Source organism: Mastigoproctus giganteus, chromosome 9 (genome assembly GCF_048544385.1).
Source record: "Mastigoproctus giganteus isolate SK-2022 chromosome 9, ASM4854438v1, whole genome shotgun sequence".
Classification (NCBI taxonomy): domain Eukaryota; kingdom Metazoa; phylum Arthropoda; class Arachnida; order Uropygi; family Thelyphonidae; genus Mastigoproctus; species Mastigoproctus giganteus.
This window is the reverse complement of record NC_143583.1, coordinates 182,842,059-182,854,243: the sequence shown is the minus strand read 5'-3', so window position 1 is coordinate 182,854,243 and position 12,185 is coordinate 182,842,059. Positions and strand designations below refer to the sequence as shown.

Below are 12,185 nucleotides of genomic sequence, written 5' to 3'. Positions count from 1 at the left end.
TAAAGCAATTTGCTTGTTTCTTTTAAATATGTCAATGTTTGAAAATCCAAATATTGCTCTTCAATACAGCATACTTCACATCTATGTACCAAAGCAATTACTACTACATATTTTGAAGGATTTCATGTGAAAATTCATTTTACCAACAGTTTTCAAATTTTCTTCTTCCATTTTGGATTGATTACCTTATCAGACTAAACTAGAAGGCTAATTCCAACGTAGTAATTTCTGATGCCACAGTCATGAAGAGTCTAAAACGAGAAGATACTGTCCGTTTGCTCAGCAAGGTACTTTATGGCTGCATGTGACAACGTGGTGTACAAGTTCCCATTGAATAAGGTTCTTATAATTCTGAGGTATCTCAGATTTCATTGATTGTCAGTTATATCATTTTCAGATTTGAAATTCTTTGTGTACACGTTTCCAGTATGTCATGCCATCATTCAAGATTAAGAAAGAGATTAACCAATAGGTGTTTTGCAGCATCACTTCTGTCTGGTAGGTTCTTTCAGTATGAGAACCTAACAGATGCTATTATGATAGACAAAGGAATTGATGTACACTCTCGTCCTTGGTTAGAGAACTGAGAGGTGCACATGGAAGCTTGAAATCTAACAAATTATCCCTAGTCATGCTTAGTATTTTAACAATTCACTACAGTGATGATGAGTGTGAGAGAATATTCAGCTTAGTAAAACAAAAATTGAGTTCATATCATCTTTCTGGTAAAGCTGCAGAAATGTTCCTCACAGCCAAGGCTGAATAGGTGGGACCATTGTTGTGAATGAAACTTTGACTTGGTATTTCTGAAACAAGCAAGGTCTGCAATAGTATCTTTCTTGATGCAGTCAGAATCAGTTAATGTCTTATAAAATATCCAGAAATCCACAGACAGTAAAAATGCCAAGTATGCTAATGTTTAAAAGCATTCTGTATGGTAAACAATCTTATGGCTGTATTTTAATATGAAATGTGTACTTTGAGTGAAATTTAATTTCTAGTTCAGTGTGAACTTTCAAAGAAACCTACTTTTCCAAAAAAGCTTCTCTCTTCCATTTGCTTACATTGCCTGATCTCTTTTTTGAAAGTCAGAAGTTGGCAGATGTCAAGTAAAGAAACAATTGAAGGTACATTTTGATGCAGTTGTTACTGGTGAAATTGTACATTCAGCTAGCAAAGAACAGAAGTGAATGTTTTGTGCTTTTGTCAGGAGAGGTATGAGTGTGGTCGGGGGAGGGGGGATGCTGAATGAATGTCTAGTTATCTTTTCGGTGCTTTAATACATAGGTGTTAATTCATGAAATCAACAGCAGCTGCTTTGTTTTTTGGTTAATAGTGTTCCATTTAAAAAGTATGAAATAACCTTTTTTTTTTTTTTTGTAATTTTCTCTACTGAATTTGTACTCTTTTGATATCCCAGTAGAGTTACTCCAAAAGCAGTATACGAGGTGTGTGGCTATTAAATAATGACATTACTGCAATAAAATAAATATAAGGAAATATTTTGTACCTTACAAGTTATCCCCCTACAAATTAGCTGTTTTCGGCTTCCACACACTTTACATATGTTTCTTCCAAGCACAGAAACATTTCTGGAAGTCATCTTCTGTAAGCCCTTTTTACACTTCAGTTGTTGTTTCTTTTTCTGAATGACTTCAGTGGACAGAAATGTTCCCTCATTAGATTGTATACTTATGTGTACACCAATGCTACGAGTATAGTAAATAAATTTGATGAATTTGAGGTGCTGGTCAAAACATCAAAGGCAGATGTTGTTGGGATATCAGAGACGTGGTGTCACACAGATATAAAGAATGCAGAATTGGAATTTGGGGAGTACAATGTGTACAGAAAGGATAGACAGGATAGGAAGGGAGAACCGGTTATGCTGTTAGTTAAGAAACACATAAAACCTAAGGAAGTGCATCCAGTTAACATGAGTGGACAGTGCAATGTTGAGTCAGTTTGGTATGACATAAGCACTGGGAAAGCAAAATTGAGAGTAGGAGTGTGTTATAGGCCTAATGACTGGTGAGTATAATGAACAACTGTACAGAGAAATAGTGGGTCAGTAAATCAGATTGTCTTATAATGTGGGATTTTAACTTCCCAGATATTCACTGCAACTTGTGGGTTGGTCACTCTCACACTAGCAAGGCATTTGTGGATTTATTAGATGATTGTTTTCTACAGCAGCATATTCGAGAGGCAACCAGAGGGAGTAATACTCTTGATCTGATTATCAGTAGTGATTCTTCATGCATTAAGAATCTGCAGATAAAGGAACTACTAGGTGGCAATGAAGAAGAGGTCATCTTCTGTACCTATTTACGACAATTCCATATAAAAATACATGTATTTTTAGAATCATTAATGCTGAAAGTACATTTTTTAGTTTAGGGAAGGGAAAAAAAAGTCAAGGGACTAGGTCTGATTAGTAGGGTGCACATTCACACTTAAGGATTTGTTTTTGGCCAGAAACTGGTGAATAGAAAGTGTGTTATGCTGGAACATTGTCTTGATGGAGCATCCAACCATCATTCCATAATTTAGGTCTCTTCCTTCAAATTTTTTTCATGTAGAATTGTCATATATGTTTTACTGACAGTGTGATTTGGAGAGATGTATTCAGCTGTAATAATTCCTTTAATATTGAAGAAATAAGAAGCATGGTTTTAATTTTTTATTTTGACATTCTTGCTTTTTTTAGATATGGGGAATTGTTTTGTTTTCTATTAATTTGCCTGTCTTTTAGTTTCTGGGTTGTACTTGAACAACCAACTTTCATTGAAAGTAATTACAATACTCAAAGTCTGGATCTTCAGTTTTTTTCTTCACAAATTTGGAATCTTCTCATTCTTTGATATTCATTCAAAAGTTTTGGCACCATCTTGGCACACTTTTCTTATGCTCAAATTTTCAGCTAAAATTTGTCTGACTATTTCTTTTGCCATATTGAGTTCTGATGCAACCATTCTAATTCTTAAATGACCATCTCTTCTAATTTGAATTTGAAAGTGTCTGCAATTCTGCCCAGACACGATAGGAGGGAGTATATGATGAGAGCCTTGTCGATCAATTCGGCCCTGGAAAGATTGTGCAAGGCTCAAGGGGTAAATTTTTTTTAGCCTGGTCTGTACTTGTTAACAGAAGGGACTGCTTCTACAGGGATGGGATACACTTAAATAGAAAGGGTGCAAGAATATTTGCTGATGCTATCGAGGCAGTGTTATGTGGGTCGGAAAACTGCTAGCTTGGGTGCGATACAAGGAATAATAGATTAACAGTAGCCACTGGCAGAGGTGAAAGTGATTCTTGCACTGCTTCTATTGGAATGAGCAGAAGCCTGGAAAACAAGATGCAGGATATTTCAGAGACAGCTGGGAGTCATTGCGGTACAAGTAAACACATGGGCTGTGTTAGGGTAGCTAAGAAAAAGAACAGTTGCATGTATACTTGCGTGTATACCAATGCTAGGAGTTTGGTAAATAAATTTGATTAATTTTAGGTATTGCTCAAAGCATCAAAGGCAGATATTGTTGGGATATCAGAGACGTGGTGTCACACAGATATAAGGAATGCAGAACTGGAATTTGGGGAGTACAACATCTACAGACAGGATAGGAAAGGAGGAGGGGTTATGCTAATCTTATAATGGGGGATTTTAATTTCCCAGATATTGACTGGAATTTGTGGGTTGGTCACTCACACACTAGCAAGGCTTTTGTGGATTTATTGGATGATTGTTTTCTACACCAGCATGTTCAGGAGGCAACTAGAGGGAGTAATACTCTTGATTTGATTATCAGTAGTGATTCTTCATGCATTAAGAATCTGCAGATAGAGGAACCACTAGGTGGCAGTGATCACAGTGTGCTGAATTGGGATTTACTCAAAGAGGTAACTACCATTAGGGGTAAAGGGAAGGGTTGTTGCTTTTGTAAAGGCGACTACGATGGTCTGAGACAGTATTTAAATTCTATACAGTGGGACCAACTGATGATGTTACCAACAGCAAATTCAAAATGGGAAGCATTCAAAGAACTTATCTTGGAAGCTACTAGGCTTTACATGCCAACTAAGAAATATCGTTCAAGGTTTAGGCCTAAATGGATGTCAGATGAACTAATAAGACATATGACAGAGAAGAAAAATGCTTGGGATACATGTAAATTAACATATGACACAGAAGCCTATGATAGATGTAAGTTGATCTGTGACCAAGTTACAAAGGAGGTTAGGCAGGCGAAGGCAGATTATGAGAAATCTTTGGCAAAGGATGCAAAGAAAAACAGTAAAGAGGTTCTTTTCTTATGTAAACTCTAGAAGGAAGGGGATGAATCAGATTGGTCCACTTGATATCGATGGGTCAACTGTTGATGATCCTGCACAGGTAACTAACAAACTAAATGAATATTTTGCATCGACATTCACACATGAGGAGTTCTTCAGCGAGGGGAATGCCAGAGGTGTATTCAACTCTGCAGCAAGCTAGAGAATCTTGTAATAACTGAGAGTAAAGTGGAGGAGAAATTTTTGAAGATAAACACAAGGAAGGCACCCGGGGTGGATGGGATCTATCCAGTTATATTGAAGGAGGCATCAAAGGAAGTAAGCAATCCCTTAGCCATAATTATGAGAGCTCCCTTGAACTCAGGGGAGGTACTCACAGACTGTAGATGTGCAAATGTGACCCCAATTCACAAAGGAGGATCAAAGGCTGACACAAGTAATTATAGACCTGTGAGTTTAACTTCTGTTCCAGGAAAATTAATGGAGGCACTGGTTAAGAAGCACTGCAGGATCATCTAGACTAGACTTCAATTATAGCTCGGACACAGCATGGTTTTATTAAGGGGAAGTCTTGCCTGACCAATTTGATTGGATACTATGATGCAGTCACAAAAGAACTGGATGCAGGGAATAAATTTGACATTGTATACTTGGATCTTAGAAAGGCTTTTGATACTGTTGCACATGGAAGACTGCTGCACAGATTGGAGCAGTGTGGCATTGGAGGCAAATTGCTGCTATGGATAAAGGGGTGGTTGAGGGGGAGAAGACAGAGAGTGGTAATCAATGGACACTGCTCATTGTGGACTAATGTTATTAGTGGAGTCCCTCAGGGCTCAGTGTTGGGTCCATTATTGTTTTCTGTATTTATAAATAATATTGATGATGGTATATCAAGCTTAATGTCCAAGTTTGCAGACGATACAAAAGTTGGCAGGGTTGTTAAGGACACTACTTATGCTATGCTGCTGCAACAGGATCTGGAAAGGTTGAGCAGATGGGCTGAGAGGTGGCAAATGAAGTTTAACATTGAAACAACAACCACAGAGCAACGTATCAACTCTGTGGTACTACACTGACAGTGGTAGAGAATGAAAAGGACCTGGGGGTAATTGTGCAGGCAGATATGAAGTTCTCTGAGCAGTGCAAATGGGCTGCAAGAGTAGCTCATGGTGTCTTATCAATGAAATACAGGAATTTTTCTAGCAGGGATAAGAAGGTGATTATTCCCTTGTATAAGGCAATGGTCAGGCCACACCTTGAGTACTGTATACAGGTCTGGAGGCCTCATTTCAAGAAGGATGTAGAACTGCTGGAACGAGTACAGAGAAGGGCAACAAGAATAGTGAATGGAACAAAGCGTTGCTCTTACGAAGAAAGGCTTAAGTTTTGCAAATTACAATGTCTGGAGACTAGGCACCGGCGAGGTGATCTGATAGAGGCGTATAAAGCCTTGAATGGGTTGAGCATGCTCAGTGCTGATGGGATTCTGCCTCTTGCTCAGAATAATCACCTGAGAGGGCATAAATTCAAATTGAGGAAAGACAGATGTAGGATAGATGTCCGGAAATTTGTCTTCAGCCGGCGGGTAGTTGGTTGGTGGAACAGACTTCCATCCCTTGTTGTGGAAGTTGATAGCCTAAATAAATTTAAGGCTCAGCTGGACAGGTATTCCGAACGAACGGAAGGGTTAAGTGGAAGTTTTTTTTCAACTGGCTGATGCTTCATAAGTTTGCTTTCTTGCATCATATGCCTCTACTAATGCTAATCAGTGGTCTTTCCTGGTCCACATTTTCATCAGTTTTCATGGATACCGAATGGCTTGGTCATTCATCATCTTACACATTCTCTCTTCCTTTAAAAATCTTTTATGCCATTCAAACACACAAGCTCTTGACATAGCATTTTCTCCATAAACTTGTCGTAACTCATAACTTTCAGTTAACATTTTATTTAGTTTTGTTAAAAATTTGAGGTTTAATCATTGTTAGTTTCTTTTGTCTGTAATTTTCTGGCAAACTGTAAAAACACAAGGTAATTAAAAACCTGTCTCGCTGCAAAGAAAATGAGTGTATTAAAACGTGACTTGACAGAAAACTTGGGAAAGGTTCAAGGTAAACTGCTGTGCCATTGTTTCACTGATGGCACTTGGTGTGTATTGATCTGAGCACACAGTGGCGTTATTTAATAGCCACGCCTTGTATGCTTAAAACCATCAATTCTCTCTCTCTCTCTCTCTCTCTCTCTCTCTCTCTCTCTCTCTCTCTCTCTCTCTCTCTCCAAAGCCATTTTCTGATGTATGTATGAAAACTGTTGCATCATCTTGCTTCTTTGTGCAACCAAAAGAAAACTAAGTGCAGTGTATTGACTTGGACAGAAAATTGTTTGAATGAAAGTACAACATATAGAAAATCATGTTATGTCATTAGTTCTTTCTCATTAGATTTTACACTGCAAAATTAATTTATAAAAATTATTTTCTGCATCCCATATGAAAATACATATATTTTTAGAATCATTGATGTTTGATTGTCTCCTGATTTCAGTGGAGTCTGAATATGTTAATTTTTCATCCCTTTGAGAATTACACAGTAGAATATATCTTTTAAAACTGCTTTCTAATAATATAATGAATTTTTATAGCACATTGAATATGGATCAAGATCACAAGAACCTCCATCTAGAACTCAGGGCTCTGTGTTACCCCCAAATTTGGCTGCAGTTACTTCAAGCTTCAATACAATTGTAACTACAGCGGAACGAACTGTTACTTCAACTACATCAACTGTGACTACTACCGTAGCAAAACCAGGTGGTGCCATGAGTGGAAAAGTAAGAACTACAATTGCAATTTTTGTGATATAATAGCAGATAGTGTAATTCTAATATTAGGATTGTGATTACATTTGTGTATTGGCATGTAAGCTGCATAAGTATTTGCTTGCTTAAACGTTATTTTTATTTTATGATGGTAATAAACTGTTTTTCTGAAGTAAAATCGGTAGTAATATTTAAACAAGAGTTTAATAATGATTGCTTATTGACAGTATGTTAAATACCATCACATTTCTTTGGAAAGAAAGAATGCATGGGTCAAGTCTGCATGATTACTAAATACAGTATGATCTTGTTTTCTCTCTTGTGAACTCCTCTAACCTTATTTGGTTGTCCCAGAGTATAAACAGAAAATTTGCTGGTGGACAATGTATTGTCTGTTATTACCTTTAAATTTTACATTTCTATCCACTTCCCTAAAACATACAGAATCACAGAGAATTCACATACTTTTAACTTTCACATGTGGTCACACATGTAATCCATTAAAATGAGTTACAAATGTAATCCATTTTAATGGATTTACAAATTACATTTTAAATTTATCTAGAAATTCTTAAGAATAGTTAATATTTAAAAAATTAAAACTATTTTTAAGAAATGCACAACAATGAAATCTCACTTTCACACACACATAGGAATGGAGATTGAGTTTTGTTTTTTCCTCCATGCAGCTAAATAGTTGTAGTAGTAATAATGGAGGCAAGTGATGCAAGAAAGCAAGTGTATGAGCTTATGTAGCATCAGTCAAAAAAAAAAAAATTTCAAGCATCCATTCCCTCTGAAAGTTTGTCCAATTCCTCCTTGAATTTATTTAAGCTATCAACTTCCACAACGACAGATGGAAGTTTGTTCCTGCAATTAACCACCCACTGGCTAAAGGCAAATTTCTGCACATCTATTTTACAACTGTCTTTCCTCAGTTTGAATTTGCCTCCTCAATTTTGTAATAACTTTGCACTGTCCAAAAATGCAGATTTTGTGTTATTTATTGTGTATAATTGTATATACCTTAAAGAGGGCATGAGCACTTATCTTTAAAAATTAAATACCTTTTGGATATCCTTTAGGTAAAAGTATCCATGTATGTCAAAACATCTTAAAGAACATTTCTTAGTTAGCAACAACACATCACTCCACATTACTGATAAAGCAGTCGTTCTCCTTTCCTGAAATAAAACTTCTGTTAGCAGAGAACAGTAATGGGCTAGCCTAGATCACTAGTAGAGAGCAGAAATCGAAACATTAGCATTAGTAGAGGCATTTGATGCAAGAAAGCAAGCTTATGCAGCATCAGCCAAAAAAAAAAAAAAAAAAACCCACTTCCACTTCACCCCTCTGTTTGTTCAAAATACCTGTCCAGCTGAGCCTTAAACTTATTTAGGCTATCAACCTCCACCACAAGGGATGGCAGTCTGTTCCACCAACCAACCAAAAGAAACGAGAGAAATCTTTGCAGAGAACAGTTGAGTAAACTGTTTTAGCATTTTCTTAACATAAATTTTATTTCTTTCAAGCTCCATATAAATTCTGGAAACTTTCATTGTATTATTGCACTTAAGTATACCTAAAGAACATTTTAAAAATGTAATGTTATTTCTAAAGACACTAACCCCCCTTTTATCCATAATGTTTACATTAAGCACATCGTGTTACAAAATATCACTAACAATGATGCAATGGCAAAATTTCAACACAACAATGTATTGAGCAATATACAGTAATGAGTAAATACATTAAGTGTATGTAGTGCAGTAAATATTTATAAACAAAGTACAGTAGGGCATCGATAATCTGAACTAATTGGGACTGGGGATAGTTCAGACTTCTGATTTGTTTGGATTTTCGAACTTGTCAAAAATACTGTTCTAGAGACAAAAAAAAAAGTTTAGTAAGTTTAGCAATAAAATCACTAAGTTGTACTTACGTATTTTTATCATAGGTAACAAAACAAATGGAACTTTCAGCCATAATAACACATATGTATAGGCTTTAACGGAAATAATTACTTGTTTTTTGCTGCACATTTTTGAACTTTGTTCCTTTGATGCCAGATCTCTCACTCTTTTCAGAAAGAGTAGTTGAGTTGGACACCATTCAGTTTGTTGCTCTTACCAAGCCACCTCAGTCTCTAGTGTGGCGAATTCTTCAGCATGAAGATGCTGAGCATTGACGTCTTTTTCTTCATCACCATCTTCGTCCGTATCATTTTCAGGAGCTCCAGTTTCATTTACATTCACAATTTCTTTTTCATTTAAAACAGGAGACCCTGTAGCATCAAAATTCGTTTTCCAACCGTGCCCTTGCATCACCTTCATTGCAATCTTCAAACCCAGGGATTGACTGAAACAAGTTGATCACGTCACTCAGTATTTGTCCCTCATCTCCTATAGTTTCTTCTGCAATAAACCACAGTTTTTTCCAAGCATTTTTTTTCAATTCTCTGCAGTGAGTGATTCTCACACCGGCTAATATGTAGCAGCTGTCCTTGAGACTGAGTTTTTTTCAAAAAAGCTACGATGCATTCTTCGTTGCTTTCTGCAAAAAGTAGATGAGGCAAGACTTGTTTTTTGTAGATTCTTATCAACTTTTCAATGACTCCCTGGTCCATTGGTTGGGAGAGTGCGGTAATGTTTGATGGAATGAACATGACCTTGAATCTGTCACTATTTCATTTATTGTTTCCACTGAAGGATGTGATTGTGTGTTGTCTAGGCTAAGGAAGACTTTGCCCATTTTTCCTTCTTGTTCACGATACTTCTTGACATTCAGAATAAAATCATTGGTAAACCATATCAGATTACAAAGTATTTTGTTTAGTATTTACTGTATATATATTAATTAAGATATGTAAATTTATTTTTATTTTGCTAACTTGTGGATAGTATTCTTCCAATTTTCACATATCATTTAATTTTGTTAATTGGTGAGGTAATAAAATTGTTTGTGCTTTTTACCTTAATATTTATAGCCTGTGGATAATATTCCGCCGATTTTTGCTTATTAGTATCATCGTTTAATAGAACAAAATTCAATTTGCAGACATGATCACAATAACCACCGCTTACTTTAATTATTTTATGACACTAGCATAAAATAAAAAAAATAAATGCTGGCTCGTTCAGATTTCCGACACTACTGTGTAATAGTGGTTGTATTCGTCACTACTACAAAATAATTTTTTAGGATTATTTTGGTTTATGCATCTCCAGAGGAATATACAAATCATCCATGATAGTCAGGTAACAAAATATGGTTTTAGATTCTTCACGGTTACAAATGCTAATCAAAAGTTCATAAAAGTTTATTTTTATTAGGCTTATCTTTTTAGTTCATTTCATAAAAAAATTACCATTAAGATTAATTAGAGAAGGAAATTCCATTACAACTATATCTGTATTTTAGGATATTATTTGCTGTCTAATGTTTGTAATCCGTGCAAAAAAAAAAAAAGATTTCTATTTATAGCATAAAGAGCTTTTGTCAGTTACAGCTTATATAGCTGTAAGGTGCTAGCTCATAGAGTTAGGAATGAACTATCAATTGGTTTGACCTTATTTGAAATAAATTTCAATTAAACAATCAGTATGGCCAAATCCAGATTTTCCAAATTACTTGTAGCTGTTTTATTGCAACTTTAGAAGCACAGCAGCTACTGACATGCCATAAACTTTTTGACAGAATGGGCATGACCTTGCAATATGCAAATTTGCATCTGTATAGGTTATTCCAAAACCATGGGCATCCCATAGAACAGTCAAGGGGGGAAAGGAAGAGATAGAGAGTGAGGGAGAGATTGAATTGCTTCAGAAAGTTTTCCTTTCAGTTTTTTCCTTCCCTTTATACAACATTGCCAATCCAAGTTAGAAATTGAAACATAAAAATTATACTTCTACATTCACATTGGTCTGGTCTAATCTTGAAAATTGGTAATGGCATCTTTCCTTTTTTTATGCTTTATATTTTTAATGTACAAGGTGTGGCAGAGAAGATCCTGGACTGGTGCAATAAAGAACACAAAGTGTGAACAAGCTCAAAAAGGATTTTATTTTTATTCTTTTATCCAGCGTAATCACCACATGATTGAATGCCCTTATTACACCATTTTATGTAGAAGTTGCTGAAAAGAGTCATTAAAGGTGTCCAGAGAGATGATGTGCAGTTCAACGGTTATGTTTTTTTTTATATCCTCCTCATCATCTTGAAACCTCAGTGCTTTGAAAGCAGTTTCCATTTTGGGAAAGAGGAAACATACTGTATCTAGCTCATCCGAGAGATAGAGAGAGAGACGGGATAGAATGGATGGTTGATCTGTACAATGCCATGTTTCATCAGAAGTGTGAATGAGTTCGATATAAAGAATGCAGAATTGGAATTTGGAGAGTATAGGAATTATTTTATTTTATTTAATATTTTATTAGTTAAGAAACACATGAAACCTAATGTAGTGCATCCAGTTAACATTGGTGGACAGTGCAGTGTTGTGTCAGTTTGGTGTGAAATAAGCACTGGGAAAGCAAAAATGAGGGTAGGAGTTCGTTATAGGCCTAGTGACATTGATGAGCAATGAACAACTATATAGAGAAATAGAATGCACCAGTAAATTAGAATGTCTTATAATTGGGGATTTTAACTTCCCAGATATTGACTGGAACTTGTGGATTGGTCACTAATACACTAGCAAGATTTTTGTGGATTTACTGGATGATTGTTTTCTGCAGCAGCAGCATGTTCGGGAGGCAACTAGAGGGCGTAATACTCTTGATCTGATTATCAGCAGTGATTATTCATGCATTAGAATTTGCAGATAAAGGAACAACTGGGTGGCAGTAACCACAGTGTACTGGTGTGGGATTTATTTAAAGCTGTGACTACTATCAGGGGTAAAGGGAAGGATTTTTTGCTTTTGTAAAGGTGACTAGAGTGGTCTGGGACAGTTTTTAAATTCTGTAAGTGGGATCAACTGATGATATTACCAATAGCAAATTCTAAATGGGAAGCATTCAAGGAATTAATATTGGAAGCTTCTAAGCTTTTTTTGGATGTCAGATGAACTA

The 12,185-nt window shown here is 36.0% G+C and overlaps 1 protein-coding gene across 6 annotated transcripts in view; it reads left to right on the top strand.

Annotated features, from left to right (window-relative positions):
- Positions 1 to 12,185, top strand: part of Not1 (CCR4-NOT transcription complex subunit 1) — a 710,948-nt gene that overhangs the window by 321,226 nt on the left and 377,537 nt on the right. For all 6 annotated transcript variants that reach the window (XM_090381951.1, XM_090381950.1, XM_090381952.1 and 3 more), the window contains one exon: positions 6,937 to 7,125. In XM_090381951.1, the coding sequence (XP_090238077.1) occupies positions 6,937 to 7,125 (189 nt within the window). The remainder of the gene's footprint in view (positions 1 to 6,936; positions 7,126 to 12,185) is intronic.